The 20,537-nt window shown below is 37.3% G+C and overlaps 1 protein-coding gene across 1 annotated transcript; it reads right to left on the bottom strand.

Annotated features, from left to right (window-relative positions):
• Positions 1-829: 829 nt before the first annotated feature.
• On the bottom strand, positions 830-17,672 carry TFAM (transcription factor A, mitochondrial). The gene is made up of 7 exons (XM_027596556.2): positions 17,173-17,672; positions 16,523-16,641; positions 14,988-15,058; positions 14,426-14,575; positions 10,513-10,608; positions 4,857-4,913; positions 830-4,362 (listed from the first exon to the last, which is right to left on the bottom strand). The coding sequence occupies exons 1-7, from the start codon at positions 17,271-17,273 to the stop codon at positions 4,216-4,218; spliced, it is 741 nt and encodes a 246-aa protein (XP_027452357.1). The 5' UTR covers positions 17,274-17,672; the 3' UTR covers positions 830-4,215.
• Between the last annotated feature and the right edge of the window lie 2,865 nt (positions 17,673-20,537).

Raw genomic sequence — 20,537 nt, 5'->3', positions numbered from 1 at the left:
GCTCGGTGAGAAGCCTGCTTCTTCCCTCTCCCACTCCCCCTGCTTGTGTTCCTCCTCTCGCTGTATCTCTCTGTCAAATAAATAAGTTCTTTAAAAATAAATAGTTATAGCATAATTGATTTGCAATCCTCAGAAATCAAGTGATAACATATAAATATGAAAACAGGCAAAAGCCTTTTTTTTTACAAATTTAAATGGAATAAAAATTTTCCGATCTGTGTATAAATAAATAAAACCTTAGAGATGTCTATAACGAAATTTAAACTGAATAAAAATTTTCTGTTCTGTGTATAAATAAATAAATAAATCGAACCTTAGAGATGGCTATAACCAAGTTTCTTAAATTAAGGCTGGTAGTTGGCAGCCTATATAATAAAAGGTCACTGTGTCAAAACTATACACTCCCTTCCTTCTTCCCATATTTTATATGGGATTTGTGGGGAAAGAGAAATGAAACTGGATAAATTCTAAATTCAGTCAATACAAGCAAAAAAGAGTAAATTCAAATACTTTGTTGCACATCACCTAAGTAAATCAGAAACCATTTTATAGAAGGGTGTTTCAAACAATGTTAAAATGAAAAAAAAATGTTTAGCTTATTTAAAATTCTTGTTTTGGGTCAATTTTAAATATTTAGTTCCTTAGCCAGTAAAATTTTTTTAAAATATTTTAAAATGTATTAAATGGTTTTGTATCTTATTTGCCATTAAATATAATCAATGATTTACTCAATTATCAAAAGTACTTTGTGAACAATGTGAGTCTGATGAAAGCAGCTTTGTATAATTATGCTTTGTTTTTCAAATTCAAAGTAATAAATGTTCATTCTTTCCAAAGACTCAATTTAAAAAATATTTAAAAAATATTTAGCATATTACTGCTTTAAAATTTTAAAACACAGTCTGTACTTAATAACATTTTCAAATTTGTCAGTAAGAGGTTGGTGCTATGAAGAGGAGGGAAAGTGGTTGGGGACAGGAAAGAAAGGAAGAGAATATTCTTAAAGTGAATGTTGATAAAATTAAGAGAAATAATGGATATCATCATCAGTTAACTATATAAAAACTTCCTGCTATTTTAGCACAACCTGGTGATGACTGTTTTAGGTACAGCAAATGTGAGAAAAAAATCAGTAAAATTTTCTAGTTATTTTAAATCCACTTATAGTAATACCCTTTTAATTCACAAATTTAAATATACACATTCAGAGCAACTATAAAAACACTGCCTTATTTTTAAAATGGCATTTCCAAAAAAGGAGTTAGCCAAATACAATAGCAAAATTACATGATTACAGTAGGCTGAATGTGCAAACGACATCCTTTAACTAAACATCAGAAAGTAAAATAATCACACAGCCCTCTGTCATCAAATTATTTCAAAAACCTAATATTGGTACACCTATGAACAAAAGTACAGAAATCTCTTTACGACAAACGGCTTAGAACAGCATAACACTGTTTCATTTCTTCAGCATCTTCCCCTCTAGCACTCTCCTGTACTTCCTACAGCAATTACTTTGTTGGGGCAACTTAAACATCTAAAAAGCAAGGCTTAATTTAAGTGAGTGGTCACTGGTTACTGATAAAAGTTCTTGTTCTTTATAATAGAAACTTTGTGTATATTGTTAATCAAGATGGCATTTGGCATATGGCATGCCAGTCTTCAGCATGTACTGGTTTATTAAGAAAGGTGTGGAATCAGATTATTCTAATATATAAAGTAGAAACAGTAACATTCTCTTACAAACAAAGCAAACTCAATACAATTTGATATTATAATCTAGTTCTGCTCTAGCTCTTTCCACTGTTTCATACTTCTTTTTCCTGTATGAGGGTGTAAATACTTGAGAACTTACTGGATACTGAGCCTCCCGATATATGTAGGAAGATTTGATTTGAATGTGTTGAGTATAAAATAGCATCCATAGGTAAAATGCTAAAAGAGCGCAGAAGGTAATTGCAAAGATGTGTTTTGTACATTTGTCAGGTGTTTACAGAATTCATTTCTCTATCTCACCCATTCTACAATATTCACTACCAACATTGACGCCTATGTGCTCCCTGGGCTCATCTGAAGCACCGGCACAGTAAATTATTTGACTGATGACTTTTACCGTTCTCCTAAAGATGGTATATAATCAGTACCATTCTAGATGCCACAGGGAGTGAGGGCTTAATTCTCCTGGAAACCGAAATAAGAAAGACTGACAGACAACAGTGCACCTCCTCTTCCTCCCCAAAATACTCTAGCCTCAGAACCATGATGTATCTATTTTTTTTTCGTGGTGTATCTATTTAACTAACGGCAGACTGTCCTGTATTCATAACCACAGGGGAAAGTTGTTTGAAAACACCCAACTTTATACATTTAAATCTTATTCTTCCTCTTGTTTTATTTTTCTCTTCAGTCCCTACCTTTGTCAAGCTCAGTATACATAAGTCACCTTTTTGTGACTTTTTACTGATTTTCTATTCAGAAACAATAAAAATCTTCAAAGCTTTTCTGGAGATTTAGAAACTACCATTTCTCAATATTTAGCATAATATAAAGCACATATAAATTTTGAGTTATCCTGTTCCTGAACTGATGATGAGAGAGATGAATGATTTTGATCAAAAAAGTGGTATGGATTTTGAAAACCTTTGCTTGACTGTCCTAAGAGGATAAACAAATGCTAAAAGTTGATAAGGTTTTTGTGGTATGTGCTAGCTGGAAAGTTCTTGAAGTTCATTTTACTAAGCCACAGCAAATACTTTAAAAGAATCTCATTCCACACTATACAGATCTTTTTTATTATACTGCAACATAATTTGAAACTAAAGATAATTTTCCTTGCTAACACTGTGGAACAAGTTTGCTTAGCTTTTTCAGTGGTCTGACTTCTTTTCTCTTAAGGTAATGGTGACAAAGATTCTAAAATAAGAACCTCTGCAAGAGTTTTAAAGAACTACCCCAAGACATTTATATATTGGAACACGAGTCACACTACTCTGTACTACAGACCATAGGCTGACAAACTTAACTTTTTAAGGGGTTGGATAGTAAATATTTTAGGCTTTGCAGGATACAGTCTCTGAATCAACTACTCAACTGTCACCGTTGCACAAAAGCAACCATAAACCATGAGTAAAAGTATAACCGTGTTCCAATAAAACTTTATTTATTGACACAGAATCTCATATTAATTTTCATGTGTCTTGAAATTTTCTTTTTAATGACTTAAAATTGTAAACACAATTCTTAGCCCACATGCCATGAAAAGCAGGCGTTGGGCTCAATTTGGCTCACAGGCCAGAGCTGGCTGTGCCTTATATACAGGCTTATATATGTTATGCAAAACGTTTAAATTTCAAGCCTAAAGACTTTGGAGACTTGTTTTTTAGAGATGTCATTTTAAAATTTATACCAGACAAATTATCTACTCTGGATAAATACACTCACATGAGAAAGAGAAAATAATTCAGAATACATAACCCTATTTAAGAAAGAAAACAAAATCTGCAAAATGAATGTTTCACCTTAAAACATATAATTAGGAAACATTTAAAATTTTTATTCTATGCAGTATAAAACAATATGCATAGATTTGGTACATAATTTCTTGGTTTTTACTTTGGGAAAAAGGCAAGTAAAAGGTTTATAAATCTCTCCCTTTTATAAAAACTGCAACTGAAATCAGCAATTCCTTGCATGTACAACCATCAACTCTGAATATATGAATTATACCTAGGGATTGGAATTTACCTAGATGAGTTATGGGTGCTCTTCTAAAATGTACAATTATATCATAGAACACTATGACTTCTACAATTTGGGACAGTTTTGAATATGAAACTCCTGCCTCCATATATATATATATAAGGAAACAAGAATACTCTTTCCAGTCATCAAGTATAAAAAAAACTTCACAGTCTGATTTACCTTTATCAAAGGTAAAATGATTCACTGCTGCATTTCATGGATTATTTTGATCCTCAGTAGTTCCTTAACACAAAATAAATTTCACATGAACTTTTTACCTGTTTGGGTTTCCCAAAGTAAGATACTAATACAAAATGTATTGAACTGGCAGAAGTCCATGGGCTAAAGAAAAAGGAATTAAATATAAAATGTTCACGAACTTTATCCTTTCTAATTTTCAATAGCTTCAGGTATTGAGACCTAATTGGTTTCTTGTGTCTATCCATTATGAACATAACTCAATCTTCTATTTTAATACTCCTCAGTGTCATCTTTTCCGTGGTGCTTTACTGTGCGACGTAGAAGATCATTTCGTCCAACTTCCATCATTTGTTCTTCCCAAGATTTCATTTCATTATAATAACGAATTTTATCATCATTAGCAAGTTGAATATATACCTGAGAAAAAGTGTAACTGTTAAAATGATTTCTTTAGAAGAGTCCTTTACAATTAATTTCTAGAATGATCCATATACTCTAGAAATCACCTTACTGTTCTATATGCATAAAGGGGGACTGAAGAAGGAATGCTTTTTGAGATAAAAAATGAGAAAAGAGCCAGAGATAAAGATTTTTGTAAGAATTAATAAAGCTGGTACAACTTTAGGGCTTGGGATGTGGGAAAGGAGCAGAGGTAAGGCATGACTGTCACTGGATAGAGTGAGCACTCTAAGTTATGAGTGACATTGTTTTAAAATACCAATTTTATTTGCAATTAAAAACTAACAAAAGAAAAAAGCCACACTGTTTCTAAGGATATAAAAATAATTTTAAAATATTTTAAAGTGTTATTAGTGATATAAAGTTGTTTTCACATGAATCAAGCCTTGCCCTAATATATTCTCTCACAGATATTCTAACTAGACACTGGAAACTAAAACCATACTACTTACCTGCTTTTGAGAACTAGAGAGATTTTTCCAGTTTTCATTTATAGTCTTCAGCTTTACCTATAAAACACATATGTTTAAGTACCAGATACAGAGACTTCAGTGGTTAAAGATCTTTTTTTTATTATTCATTACAACAATAAAATCTCAGATGTCAAGAATCACAGGCAGTTTTACCAATTCCTACCTTTCTTTCTAAATAAAAACTATTAAACTGTTGAAACATACAAAAAATGAGTAGGATGAAGATATTTACCTTTTTATTGAGATATAATCAACATGTAACATTTTATTAGTTTCAGGTGTAAACTTCGATTCATTATTTGTATATACTGTGAAATGATCACCACCATAAGTCTAGTTAACATCTGTGACAATAACACAGTTACAAAAATTTTGTTTGTGATGAGAACTTTTAAGATCTATTCCAGGCAACTTTAAAATATTAAGTATATTCACTATGTTGTACATTATATCCTCAAGACCTATTTAAAATTAGAAGTTTATACCCTTTGACCATTCTCACCCATTTTGGGCCCCAACCCTAACCTGTGGCAACTACCAATCCATTCTCTATAACTATGCTTGTTTTCAAGATTCCACTTATAAGAGAGATCATACAGTATTTATTTGTCTCTTATTTCACTTAGCATAATGCTCTCAAGGGCCATCCGTGCTGTTGTAAATAGCAAGATTTCATTCTTTTTGATGGCTGAATATTCCATTGATAAATAAACCACAGTTTCTTTATCCATTCATCCATTGACAGGCAGTTGGATTGCTTCCATGTCTTGATTATTGTAAATAATGCCCAATGAACACGGGGGTATGCAGATATCATTTCGAGATAGCATTTTTGGTTCCTCTAGATAAATACCCAGAAGTAGAACAGCTCGATCATATGGTAATTTTATGTTTTGAGGAACCTCCATACCATTTTCTATAGTGAGCTGCAATTTACATTCCCATCAACATATGCACAAGGGTTCTCTTTTCTCGGCATCCTTGCCAACACTCATGATTTTCTCATCTTTTTGATAACAGCCATTCTTTTTGATAATAGCCATCTTTTGACAATATCATTCTGAGGGGGATATCTCATTGTGGTTTTGATTTGCATTTCCCCGATCATTTCGGATGCTGAACATCTTTTTATGTTAAGCTAAAACCTGTTAGCCATCTGCATGTCTTCTTTGAAAAAATGTTTATTCAGATCCTCTCATTTTTTTAAAGATTTTATTTATTTATTTGTCAAAGACAGAGAGAGCATGCAAGCAGAGGGAGCGGCAGGCAGAAGGAGAAGCAGGCTCCCCTCTGAGCAAGAAGCCCAATGCAGAACTCAATCCCAGGACCCTGTGATATGACCTAAGCCAAAGGCAGACACTCAACTAACGGAGCCACCCAGGCATCCCCCGTCCCCATTTTTTAATCAGATTGTTTTTTTGCTATTGGTTGTACACATCCTTTACATATTTTAGATATTAACACATATATGATTTTCAAATATTTTTCTCTCATTCAGTAGGCTGCCTTTTCACTCTGTTAATGGTTTCCTTTGCTATGGAGATGTATCCTTTTTGATTCAGCAATATTAATATCCAAGTATAAATCTATATTCCTATGATAGACTAACTTCTAAGATTAAGTGTTTTTATTTCTTCCCTGTATCTTAATGTTTTATTCTAAAATCTGTGCCAAAGTGTTTAGGTGTAGTCATAGGAACAAAACAACACTAGTCCTTAATTATACTTAGCTGAACTTAATTATATGACTTGGAAAAAGTCATTATTACCTCCCTTAGGCTTGGTTCTTCATTTATAAAATTAAAAGGATTCAGGGAACCCATGGCTGGAGGAAAGGCAGAGAGGAGAGTCAGCACACCTCATACAGCTTGCGCTGTTGCTTCCAGAAAGCAGAGACTGAAGGAATAAATGGGTGGGCAGAGAATGAGGGGCAGAGGGAGACAGACAGGGGTAGGAGAAGGCAAGTGTGAAGGAGACGGGCAAATGGTCTGAAAAGTATCTGTTTAAAGCTAAGAGGAAGTCATCAGTGATTTTAAGGAGAAGCAGAATGAGAATAATGAACTTTACTGTTCTGAACTCTTAAATTTTTTCCTATCAACAAAAATGGAGGTACCAGATAGTATCTGGGGCTACATAACCATTACATTTTCAACATTTTAAAACTTTCCTTTATAAACACATCTAATATATTCAGGGACAGTTACTCACTAAATAACTGCTCTCTTAGCTTTGGAAGGAATTGCTGTAATGCTCTCAATTCTTTCTTTTAAGTTTTTTGCTTATATTTAATCCATAAACTTTTGTATTCACTGAGTTCAACAATAATTTATGAAGTTGCACGCCTAAATAATCTCAGCTTTCACCTAAATAAAATAATTCATTAAAGAAAATTAAAGAGATGGAAAGGTATTTACTTTTGCTCCCTCCTAAAACCCATTAAACAAAGCCCTTCCACCATGTGAGAGGATACCAGCTATGAACCAAGAGGGACCTCACCAGTAGGCAACCATGATGATGTCTTGATCTTGGGACTTCCCAGCCTCCAGACTGTAAGCAATAAATTTCTACTGTTTATTTTTTTTTAAAGTAAATGAATAAACAACATTTTTTTATGGCATAAACCCACATGGAAAAGACAACAGGAGAGGGCACTACTGAAACAAAATTTTAGAAGCTGAAAAGCAGGTGGAGAAATGGTGACTTACCTAACCAACAAGGCAAATTCCCAAGCTGGCATTGGGGAAAGCCAAAAAAGCAAACCAGTTTACAATGCAGAATTCCCAAGTAGCTCAGGAATTGGCAGCATCAGGTAGAAAACAGAGGTGAAAGTTGGGCTTAAAACAGGAGACTGACTGAAGTTCTCTTGAAAAGGAGATTAAATCCCCACCATGGGCAGATTCTAGGATTTATCCTCTCAAAAGGGTAAAACAGAGCTACTCTGTGGATACCAGGTATAGATGGGGCCAGTGGCGATTAAGTAAAAATGTATACAGTATCCAGAAAGAAAGGCAAAAAAGGCTAAGAGAAAATAACACAGAAAAGAAAATGAGAGGACCAGCTCAGAAGACTCTCTCTCTTAGGACAGAGGAAAAAAAGGGGGGAAGGGAAGAAAAATGAAAGCAGATCACATTCAAAGGATTAATAATCAAAATGGCTTTATACTTCTCAAAAGCAATCACAAGAAGCTACAAGGGACGCCTGGGTGGCTCAGTTGGTTAAGCGACTGCCTTCGGCTCAGGTCATGATCCTGGAGTCCCAGGATCGAGTCCCGCATCAGGCTCCCTGCTCAGCAGGCAGTCTGCTTCTCCCTCTGACCCACACCCCTCTCATGCTCTCTCTCTCTCTCTCTCTCAAATAAAATCTTAAAAAAAAAAACAAGAAGCTACAAGAGAAAGAAGCAATATTTTTAAATTTTTGAAAGAACATGATACCCTAGAATTCTATGCCTAAATCATCAAACAAATGTAATGATAGAGATATTTTCAGAAATGCATAAACTCAAAAAATTGATCTTCCATGTACTCTGGGGAGATGCTATAAACCAAGAAAGACAACAGAAGAAGCAAAAGCACCACAAGGACGAATGTCAACTGTGCACTAAGCATAAAAGGCCACAACCAAATTGGAACAAATCAGAGGCACCAGACTGAAACTGACAGAAAAGCTAATGCATCTAAATGCACTGAGAGCTGGTGAATATATTTAAGAGTTTAAGGCTAAATTACTGATAGTATATAATAAGCTAAGGAAACAAAAACACAAAACATAATGAACTTCAGTGGAAGTGAGTTTTGTAAGAAAGGAAAAATAATCATAGCAAATGACACAGCTCAGCTATGACTACATTATCATAACAACATACTCGATATTGAACTAACCAAAATTATGATAACTATACTGGGAGGCAGGTGATTGGAAACATGAACAGTGGGATGAGAAAGTGTTAAATGTTAGTCTTAAATAGTGGGAGGTAATGCCTAAAATATAGATAATGCTTAAAATTGAAATAAATCAAGAAGTAACAATATAAGGTATTACTTAGAGATATGGAGGTAAATACCACAAGAGTGAGCTAACAGTTGAAGGTATTTGCTTCTGGACTAAGCAGTATGACAGGGCTGTGAAAACTGGTACCTTTCATAACAAGTCTTATTTTGATTCTTTTAACTATGAGGATGCATAACCAATATTTTTTAAATGATTAAAAATGACAGTTGCATCAATTTTAATTCCCTGGGATAGAGTCCCTCAGCCATTAAGCTTTCTAGGTGATTCCAAGGTAGTCTGAGTGGAGAACCACTGATTTAGGACGATTCTCTAGCATATAACTTTCTTATACTTATAAGAAAACTAAATCCAAAGTTAGTGACTGAGCAAATTCCAACTAAAAGAATAAATAGGCATGCATTTTAGTAACGTAAAGACATAGAAACTGAATTTTTAAATCCCAAGGAGTGGGGCGCCTGATGTCTCAGTCAGTTAAGCATCTGGCTCTTGATTTTAACTCAGGTCATGATCTCAGGGTCCTGGGATCGAGCCCCGCGTCAGGCTCCCCACTCAGCGGGGAGTCTGCCTGTCTCCCTCTCCCTCCATCCCTCTCCTTGGCACGCCTGCTCTCGCTCTCTCTAAAATAAATAAATAAATCTTTAAAAAAAAAATAAGACAAAATAAAATCCCAAGGAAAAAATCAGTGAGAAGTATACAGCCAGGGAAGACTATGTCACATATACATTATTTAATCATATGTTAAGCAGATTTGTGAAATGAACTACAGATCCAAATAACCCAAAATGTGGCAGAGTGGCAAAAACCATCTCAGATTGACAAGAGTTAGGGATCTGAACACTTTTCTCACCATATCATATTATAAAAGGAAAAATACAATTCCCCATTTGTAGCTTCTAAGAAGGAAATAAAGGAAACAATAAGCCACAGCAGGAATGACGAGCTTCTCTTTTTCTTTGACCCATTCATATGATGATACTCATGTGTATAATACATTCCCACAGGCATAACCAAAATTTTATTAAAGGGTATAAGATGAAGAAATAGATTATACTCAAATCCCAGTACAAAATATTGTAATTCTACTCTCATTCTTTCTCAGTGATTGCAAAACAGTTAAGAATTGCCAGATGAGGGGCACCTGGATGGCTCAGTCGTTAAGCGTCTGCCTTCGGCTCAGGTCATGATCCCAGGGTCCTGGGATGGAGCTCCGCAGCGGGCTCCCTGCTGAGCAGGGAGCCTGCTTCTCCCTCTCCTACTCCCCTGCTTGTGTTCCCTCTCTCACTGTGTCTCTGTCAAATAAATAAAATCTTTAAAAAAAAAAAAAAGAATTGCCAGATAAGAAGTCTCCAGAACTTTGACACCCCTATAAATTTGAAAATGTTATTTTTTAAAATAGAAAAAAAATTGAATATACATGTTGGCCACTAAGTACTCAATCGTATGTGGCAAGAAAAAGGGTTTTCCTTTAAAAGAGACACAAGAAAGAGGACCTTATTTGTATACTTATTTATAATAATTTACTACTTTTCTTCACCTCCTAACATATGGAACCCCTATAATTTTCTTTCTAAATATTTTAAAAATCAAAATAAACAAAAATTTAAAAAACAAATGCTGTTCTGTTTTACCTGTGATGTACCATCCTTAGTTTCCTGGAACCTTTCAGCTATAAAAATGTTATAAGCTGAGCGAGGTCTTTTCGGTTTTCCAAGCATTGTTAACTCCTGAGTAACAAAAATGAAAAAAGTTAGATACAGTTTTTAACTTCTGTGAGACTTAACTTTATCTACAGAAACTTTATTCACTACTATGCATATGGAAAGTTTTTGTAAGTGAATGTTACAATTCTTATACAAAGTGACCGTTCTGAGGATGAGAATTTTTTTGATAGCACTAAGTTTTAAAAATTATAATAGATTTTATGAGTTATTTTCCATACAAAAACATTTCCTTTACATACGATTTTCATAGTCTCCACAAACTGAATAACTGAGCAATTATGTACAAAATCTTTTTTAAAGGTTAAAACAATCTCAGCTTCATCCTTACAGGACACTACCATCTCCTAGTCACTACATGGCTCCACCACAACTCATGAACACTAGACTATCTGTTTAATAATCTCTCACTGCATTTCCTTCTCTGATAAATCTCTCAACTTTTAAACCTCAACGATGTGTTAAATTCAACTCTTTTAATTGGATACCAAAGAGCAGGGGATGCAGGATATGGAAAATACACATATCCCTTGCTGTTTAAATCAGTTTAGTTTCTGACTTTCAGAGAATAAGGGATACTGCATTATCCTAATTAGTTTCTGAATTTGGATAGTAGTACTTGTAATTTATAAAAGCATATGGCTTTTGGGTGCCTGGGTGGCTCAGTTGGTTAAGCGACTGCCTTCGGCTCAGGTCATGATCCTGGAGTCCCGGGATCGAGTCCCACATCGGGCTCCCTGCTGAGCAGGGAGTCTGCTTCTCCCTCTGACCCTACCCCCTCTCATGTACTCTCTCTATCTCATTCTGTCTCTCAAATAAATAAATTTAAAAAAATTAAAAAAAAAAAGCATATGGCTTTTGATGGTAATTTGGTTAAAGTCAATAACCCAATTTTTATTCATAAGTAAAAGAAGGACCCCTGTGATTTACTACCTTCTCCCTGAACTTTTCAGTCATAAAACTACTGTAGACTCCAGGCACTTCATAACTATTTCTTTTTTTGTTTCTATAGCTACTGCTAGGGATTTCTCTCCCACATGCTCTACTTGTAACTTCCTGATCCCCACACTTCTCACCTGATTTCTAACTGGTTGGCCCTGGGAACCTTCAATAGAAAGAAAAATTCCAACAGGGAGTAAAAATGGAAGTCTGCGAGAAAAAACCTTCAGGCTTCAAGTTCTGGTTCTACCTGCAAAGAGCTTGGAAGTCCTCACTCCTTCCTAACAGTAAGTATAAAGCTGAACAGACTGAGAAATCAACAACCTTTCTTGGATCCAAGAGAAAGAGGAGGAAACAGGGCAAACTGCTGTCCCCTACACTGGAGAGACATACAAGTGAATACAGGGAGTCGAGGCAACCCCTGCTGGAACCAGTGCTGGGGTAGGAAAATCTCTGTTGTAATAAAGGAATTGCTGGATGCTCTGTGTGGACAACTCTTTGAGTTTAAAAACTACAGGAGGACCCAATCATAGGAGGGTCCTCACAGTATTGTGAGATTTACCTCTAGGAGCTAGACCAGATTTCCACAATAAATACTGGAAAAAATCCCCTCCTGCTTCTGTGAGGGGAAGAGAAAAAGAAACTATTTTGAAATGCTTGAGCACTCAGCTATTAACAAGGCCTGCCCTCAGGGTTAACTAGTTAATGAGAACCTAACTGACCTGAGTGAAGGGAAATACCCAACTCCTGCACACTCTAGCCATCCTGTCCCACACCTAAGGGGGAGGCGGTGTGTGCAGGAGTGAACTCAGAAACTCTTGTAAAGTTCACAGACCAGTGGCACAGGCTCACTAAAAGATCAGGACCTAATCATAGGACTACAGAATGCTTTTCTTGCCCCCACACTCATCACATTATGAAGGCCTATTTACAGTAGTTTCTTCTACCCAGTACCTCACGTCCATCTATCAAGAAAAAACTTCCAAGGCATACTAAAAGGCAAAAAAACATAATCTGAAGAGACAAAGCAAGCATTAGAACCAGATGAGAGGGGTGTTGAAATTATTAGACCAGGAATTTAAAACAACTAGATTAATATGCCAAGGACTCTAGACTGCATGCAAGAACAGACTGGCAATAAAAAACACAGAGATGGAAATCCCAAGGATGAACCCCACCCCCCAAAAAAAAGGTTAGATATCAAAAATGCTGTAATAGAAACAAAGAATGTCTTTGATGGACTTATTAGACTGGACATGGCTGAAGAAAGAATCTCTGAGCTAAAGGACATATTAATAAAATCCTCAAAAATCCAAAAGCAAAGAGAACCAAGACTGAAAAAAAAAAAAAAAACAAACTCAACAGACTATCCAAGGCCTATGGGACAACCTACAACAGGTGTAACAAACATATAATGGGAATACGAGGTTTGCCTGGGTGGCTCAGTCACTTAAGGGTCTGCCTTCGGCTCAGGCTGTAATGTCAGGGTCCCGAGATTGAGCCCTGTGTTGGGCTCCCTGCTCAGCTAGAAGTCTGCTTCTATCTCTCCCTTTGCCCCTCCCCCTGCTCATGCTCACATGCACCCATTCTCCCTCTCTCTTTCTCTCTCTCAAATAAACAAAATCTTTTTTAAAAAATAATGGGAGCATGAGGAGAAAGAGTAAGGAACAAAAGAAATATATGAAAGGGAAATCCCGTATCACTGCCCAATCCTCATTTCTGGTCCTCTCCACTCTTACCAATGGATGGGTGCATTAAAGAGGAAAGGAGAATAAAAGTGGGAGAATAAACTTTAGTAATCACACCTCCAAATACTATCCCTAAGTAGACACAGTATTTCTCTTATTATCTTTTCTGGCTCCCTTTTACTAATTGGATCAGAAGACTAGATGACTATCTAGATTACTGACTTTAAAATGGGTGAGTCCTCAACTCTGGTACTAGGAGGGCTTGACATTAGGGTCAGGGAGAGAAATGTCGGCATCTCACATCAAAGTCTCAGATCTACTTTTCCAAAGAAGTAGTTTTAACTCTGATGACTATTTTCTATAGTATATGTACTGGACCAGCAAGCTGACTACCTCTTCCTAACATTGGTTCTACAGAAAAATGTAGTCTTTCTTTCAAGCAATAGAATTTATGTGGATTAATAATCTTAAGCTGGGAACTACAAATTTTGAACCATATGGGGTTCTTAATAAGGAAAAATTGAATTTCATCCTATGGGCACTTCTTACTTGACTAGATACAGTAAGTCACTTCTTCCTGATGTGTTAATGAATTCAGTCTATTTAGCAACATTCAGAATCAAATTCACCATAACCTATAAAACAATTCAAATCAGCAGGTTATTCTAGATAAGACCCAGAAGCAAAGATTCTTGTTATTCCTGATTTGGCTGTTTCATAACTCTGTTCCTACAGCTTTCATGCTAGTCCTAACTACGTATCTTAAATACAGATACATCCGAAAATAATTAACACGGGTTTCCGAGACAGACTCAATGCCAAGTGGTACTAGTGGCAGAAAAGAGCTATCTCGTTATTTCTTTTCTTTTTTTTAAGATTTTATTTATTTGACAGAGAGAGACACAGTGAGAGAGGGAACACAAGCAGGGGGAGTGGGAGAGGGAGAAGCAGGCTTCCTGCAGAGCAGGGAACCCACTGCAGGGCTCAATCCCAGGACCCTGGGATCATGACCTGAGCTGAAGACAGACACTTAACAACTGAGCCACCCAGGCGCCCCTATCTTGTTATTTCCTAAATGGGGTACTCCTGATGACATTCTACCATTTAGCCACACATATAAGAAAAACTTCCTATATTCCTAGTTATATAAATTTCAGTCCTTTGCCAAAGGAAAAGAATATTTCATTGATACTCACTCTTTTTTTAATTAATGCTTTCTTTTTTAAACGTTTTTGCAGGATTTCTTTTTCCAAAGATACGATCTGACTTGGAGTTAACTGTTCTTGAATTCTGTTTATCTCTTCTTTGTATGCCTGCCAGTCTGCCCTGTAAGCATCTTCATATATCTATAAATAAAAAGCCCAAATAAGAAGTCAATAAACTACTGCTGGTAAATTAAACATAGCACCCCTGCCAGGGAAAGACAACTGCATGACTTCAGATAAAGCAGACTGAACCACCAAGTGGAAAATGTGCTCTGGAATCACATGTATATGGATTAAAAACATATATTTTTCATATACATGCTAACCAAGGTGAGGGTCTACCAATTAGTCTCCAATTTCAGATTGCTGCCAACCCTTTGTCACCACTGCGATACATTCATAATTCTAATCGTTTATGTGAATCAGAAGGTATGAAGTTCCTTTATAGATAATGAGTATTAAATAAAATTTTTTTTGGTACTTTAAAGGACATGACTATTGTTTTTAAATGAAGAATAACTGGTCAGCAATGCTGAAAAACCAATATGCTTACTTTTTTCTCTGAATCAGGAAGTTCCCTCCATAGTTGGGCGATTTTTCTAATTAGTTCTGAATTTTTCGCATCTATAGATTGGAATAAAATGAAAAAAAGTCACAATTTTATGTCTCAGGATTAATTTCTAAAGACTTCTAGGAAAGCATAATCCATTAGCTCTAAGTTTTATTACAGATGCCTCTCTATCACACACAACTCAATACAATGCTTTAGGTTTTCTTTAATCAATTAATTTAAATTTGATAATTTCATATTTTATTCAACATTGTTAAAATCTGTTATCTAAAAATTAAGAAGTATATCACATACCCCCAAAAAGTCCTCAGAAATTATTAGTTTAAGCAGTTGGGTAATCAACTTCTTCAAGCTTTTTACTTCGTATTTCAAACAAAACTTTTCTCCCCAGTCTTTCAGGAATTATTAAGTTCATAAAACCTGACTAAACAATAAAATATAGTCTTCATTCATATAACATCACCTTGTATTTCAATTACAGAAATATTATTTGCAAACAAACTATTCTAAAATCAATTCATTATTCCCCATTTCCTTCCTCATTTTAACTGGAACGACTGGGATGTATGTAAACATTTTAACAAACCACTTAGTTTGAACTACCATATTTTAAAAGATGTGAGTACTTCTGAAACATGTCTCTTAAACCAATTCGTTATAATGTGAGAATTTTCATTACAGCTCATTTGGTTTTCACAAGTGCCCTGTGAAAGGGCTTTTAGAAATCATAAACAAAGTTGACTGTTATTATTATCTTTATACCACTATAATCCCAAAGGAAGGCCCACAGCCTTTCTAGGGAGTCAACAAACATACTACCTGGAAATCTCTTTTTTCAGGAATTCAACCAATTTCCAGTGAAAAAGCTCTTGAAATTAGCAGTAATTTGTATAGAGCTTTACAGTTTATAGAACACATCCACGTAAGTTATTATTTCATTGCAATTTCATTAACAATTCCCTGAAGTAGGAGCTAAGTAAGAAATAAGATGGTTTATCAATGGTGCTCCAGGCCAATGGCAACTAGATCCCCCAAAATCAGCTATTTCATCCTCTTCCCTGGATGCTTTCCACTCCACATGCTGCTATTTTTAAAATACCTTTCATTAAATGTCAGGAGGATAAAGTCAATGATATTGTAACAGCATTGTATGGTGACTGTTAGTAGCTACACTTGCGGTGAGCACAGCATAATGTAGAGTTGTGGAATCACTAAAATCACTATATTGTACACCTGAAACTACCATAACACTGCGCACCAACTATACTTCAATAAAATATATATATAGTAATAAAAAAGTAAAATAAAAATAGCTTTCATTAACTCGTAATTTATTTTTAAGGCATTTCTACCTGGTAAAAAATACGTCCTACTTCCTATTTTACAGACCACTAAATGTAATGGTTGTGTTTCCGCAGTCAATGGATGTTTTGAAAATGCAAATCAAGTTTGAAGTTTAACTGTTTAGTGTCCTCTTTATTACTTCATAAAAGAGTAAATGCTCCAAAACTCCTTACCTGGGTTCTGAGCTTTAAATAAGGGTAGCTGTTCTTTAGAAAATCGAACGTATGAAGTCAGAGGCTTCTTTGGGTAACTATTCGCGGCGGATGAAAAACATCTCGGTACGTACGCAAAACTACGTATAAAGAAAATAACCAATATCAAGTATTTAATTGACAATATTCATTTGTATATGAACACAGATCCCAAATGAGATGTCATCAAGATGCTACAGATGACACCGTGTTTGTGACACTTAAAACCCTGTCCTAACCAGAAAGAAGACCTGCAAAACTGAAGTCTCAAAGCTCTAAGTCTGCTAGGAAGGGCAAAATGGAGGAAAGCTTCTATACTTCAGCTCCTGGCCCCTGCCTTCTTAAGGCCGATATTGATGGCGGGAGGCTCGTTGCGCGACTTCGCAGAGAACTCTGGACGAGTGCTACAAGGTTGGACAGTGCGGTGGGGCGGGAAGGAAGGGGAAAGGTGGAGAATGGCCGGAAAGACTACTGGCGTAAGGCCTGGTCTCAAAACCACCTAGGCAAAGTCGAGGTCTGAATCAAAGGGCCATAGTGGCCCGGACCTCGTAAGAAGGACAAACAGTATACATTCCAATCCCAGAGCGTCCTGGGCCGTGCCACCTCACGAGGTGGCACGCGAGCGGTCCCACCTGAAAGGAGAGCGCAGTCGACTTCCACAGCCCGCGCAGAGGTCCGCTCCGGACTTTCCCAGGGCACTCAGCACGCTCCACACGCCCCGGAAAAGCGCCATTGCACCAGCCTACAAGGTAGCGACGGGGCGCCAATCTCGCAGAGGCCTGCGGCACAACAGAACAACTCCAACAATGACTAGTAGAAGCCGCTGCCGACCCTCTGCAGTTTACTCTCATGCCCGCCACTCGCGAGGCACCATGGGAAATCCACTAGCATCCGGTTGGTAGTAGGGGGCGGGGCAAGGCAGAATTGACGCAGGCGCTGTAGTGGTTTCCCTGGTGGGCGGGGCTGCAAAGGAGGAGGAGCTCGGGGGCGGAGAAGGGAAACCGCAACCCGGCTCTCCTGCGGAGGGTCCTGGCCTCAAGGGGGCGCAGCTGAGCCGCCTCTGCCCCCGGCGCCCCCCTCCGCAGTCGTTTCCTCCGCGAGGCCAGGAGGTTGATGGAGGGACTGCGGCGGTCTCACACCTATAGGGCAGTGCTGGCTGGCGTCCGCCTGTGACGACCGAAAGGGCTAGTACGTAACAATTTTACTACGAGGACGCGGGATAACTGTGCCGCCCGGGCTGCTGCGAGGTGAGGCTGGCGGGTGCTGCGCGACGAGCGGAGCCGCTCAGTTCAAGCCGGAGCTGGAGCTCTAGAGCCCAAAGATACTGCTGGGGCGGGGGTGGGGGAGTGGGAAGTAGGGAGTGTTTTCAAACCTAAAAATGCAGGTGTCCTGGTCTTGCCGCAGTGCCTGGTTAAGTATGTCTGTGTGAGGCCCGTGAATCTCTGTTTTCAACAAATTCCTCACGGTTTAACAAGTTCTGATGCCAGTGGTCATGGGACCACATTTAAAGCAGTACTAATGTAGACCGTCCTCCCATCCATTGCAACTATCCCAGACCCAGTCTGCAAGCCTGGCATCCAACCCTGCTTAATTTCTAGGAAGGAGACTTTGGCTAATTAGTTGTGCGGAGACACTATCTAGCCCCAGCGTTAATGTTAAAAGTCTTGATCCCTAAATGTTGCATCCTCTAAGATTCAGTTTTCCCCATTGCAGATGAGGATGTTGGACTAGATTAGTTTTCCCAAAGTCCTGAGAACGTGTGACAAAGGCATACTTGAGTTATTGATTGATAGGCTGTACAACCATTTTCTGTGTAGATAATGGCATGAAAAAGATTGGGAAGACCTATACTAAAAGTATCTAAGGATCAGCTTTTACATCACAAATTATTTCCAAGATAGCCACCTCCTGAAACAGCCTCTGTTGGGTAGCTATAATTGTTAATTCTTAATTGAATAATTGAAAATTCTGGGCGCCTGGGTGGCTCAGTCGTTGGCCACCTGCCTTCAGCTCAGGTCATGATCCCGGGGTCCTGGAGTCAAGCCCCACATCGGGCTCCCTGCTCCACCGGAAGCCTGCTCTCCCTCTCCCACTTCCGCTGCTTGTGTTCCTGCTCTCGCTATCTCTGTCTCTGTCAAATAAATAAATAAAATCTTAAAAAAAAAAAAAAAGAAAAAATTCTTACCACTGTAATATTAAGCTGAGAGTCAACTGCCTTTCTGTAGCTTTGAAACATTGGCCCTTTGGTGCTACAAAGGACTAAGCCCACTTTTAAGTGGTAAGTAAGAAACTACTACTTTTTCTCTTTTTTTCTATCTATTTTTTCTATTTCTATCACCTATTCGTAGACTCTCAGGGTTTGAAAGGAACCTCCCAGGTAATCTGTTCAAACTTCCCATCTTGTCATGGAAGAAACAGGTGGTTTCTGATTATATAACTATGTACGAGACCCCCAAACTCGGGAAAAAGACACAACATTCCCCCACTCCCAATAAAGTCAAATGAGAGAAACAAAGAAATAAACAATTAAAATTCACTGTCAAGATAGAGTTAAGTATAGGATACACTTCCTTATAATTACATTTTTCTCTATATTTTCTAGAATGTTTTTGTTCTTTCAGATGTTTGATAAAAGTTAAACTTCTTTTGGATATTTAAAAAATCTCCCCTCTCATGCTGTTTCTCTCTCTCTCTCTCTCTCAAATAATAAATAAAATCTTTTTAAAAAATAAAATAAATAAATAAAATCTTCTTGTTGTTTTAAAGTGTCATTTTGAGGGGCGCCTGGGTGGCGTAGTTGGTTAAGCCTCCGACTCTTGTTTTCGGCTCAGGTCATGATCTCAGTTTCCTGGGATCCATTGAGCCCCGCAACAGGCTCCATGCTTAGCATGGAGTCTGCATGAGATCCTCTCTCTCTCTCTCTCTCTGTCCCTCCCACTCGTGCTGTCTCTCACTCTCTCAAGTAAATAAAATGTTAAAAAAAATTAAAGTGTCATTTTGGTAAACCTTGCTGTACAGGTCTTATAAATCAGATCTGTAATTTGTTTTCATCAGATACCAATATTCTTTAACATTCATTTACATTGCAGTGTAATTTTATTCTGAATGCAGCATTTACAAATATAATACTACCTACTTGTTCAAACTGTCTTTAAACAAAAAGGCATATGATTTCATTTATACTTACTTTATGAAATGTGAAGACCTGCCACAGCCTTTCCCAGGGTTCTGTTACTTTGTTGTGTTTTAAATGTTTATCTACTCCCATGACTTCAACTATCAGTTATATCCTCATGATTCCCATATTTTATATTGAATCCAGACCTCATTTTAGTTCCAAATCTATATAGCCACTGTCTTCTGGACATCTTTACCATCATGTCTCACAGATACTTCAATTTTCCCTGAAGAGAATTCACTAACTTTCTCCTATTTTGAGCTCCTTGTCCTGGTAAGAGGCACCAGTATCCCATTTGAATTATCCAAGCTAATAATTTGATAAATCATTTTATAATCTCTCCCATTGACACTGTAACTGAACTACTGCGAGTGTGCTCTTTGGTAAGTCACAGAAACTATACCGGTGGAGCTGTCACACAAAGTAAACTTTATTTGCAGCAAATAAGGAGATCATGAGGAATAAACTTCAAAGACATGACCCCCTGAACAAGGCTGAATGGGTTCCTTTTATTTGCGTTAGGATGAATATTTGGATAGGGAAGTGTTGTCATTGTAGGTAGGGGTAGGCACGAGGTCAAACATGTGCCTTAAGGAAACATGCCTTAACATTGTATGTTATATAAATGCTCAAATGAGGCTTGTGCTCCTCCTTGGGTGGAGATTTTAGTATTATAATGAGGTAAAGGTAACTGTCAGTCATTCCATGGCTCACTCCATGGTCCATCTGTGCAGGTGTGAGCTGGGGTTAATCTCAAATTGGTCTGGGTGGTCTGGGCCAGCTGAACTCTGCCCAGGCAGTTGCTATCACTTGAGGGGT

The sequence above is a fragment of the Zalophus californianus genome, chromosome 15 (assembly GCF_009762305.2).
Source record: "Zalophus californianus isolate mZalCal1 chromosome 15, mZalCal1.pri.v2, whole genome shotgun sequence".
NCBI classification, from domain to species: domain Eukaryota; kingdom Metazoa; phylum Chordata; class Mammalia; order Carnivora; family Otariidae; genus Zalophus; species Zalophus californianus.
The sequence above is the reverse complement of the archived record's forward strand: the minus strand, read 5'-3'. Positions and strand labels throughout refer to the sequence as shown.

Coding starts and splice junctions, on each gene's coding strand:
- TFAM (XM_027596556.2), bottom strand. CDS start 17,273: ATGGCGCTTTTCCGGGGCGTGTGGAGCGTGCTGAGTGCCCTGGGAAAG. Junction 14,576..14,987: donor TTCCTGATTCAGAGAAAAAA/GTAAGCATATTG, acceptor TTTTATTTATAG/ATATATGAAGATGCTTACAG. Junction 4,363..4,856: donor TCTCTAGTTCTCAAAAGCAG/GTAAGTAGTATG, acceptor ACTTTTTCTCAG/GTATATATTCAACTTGCTAA.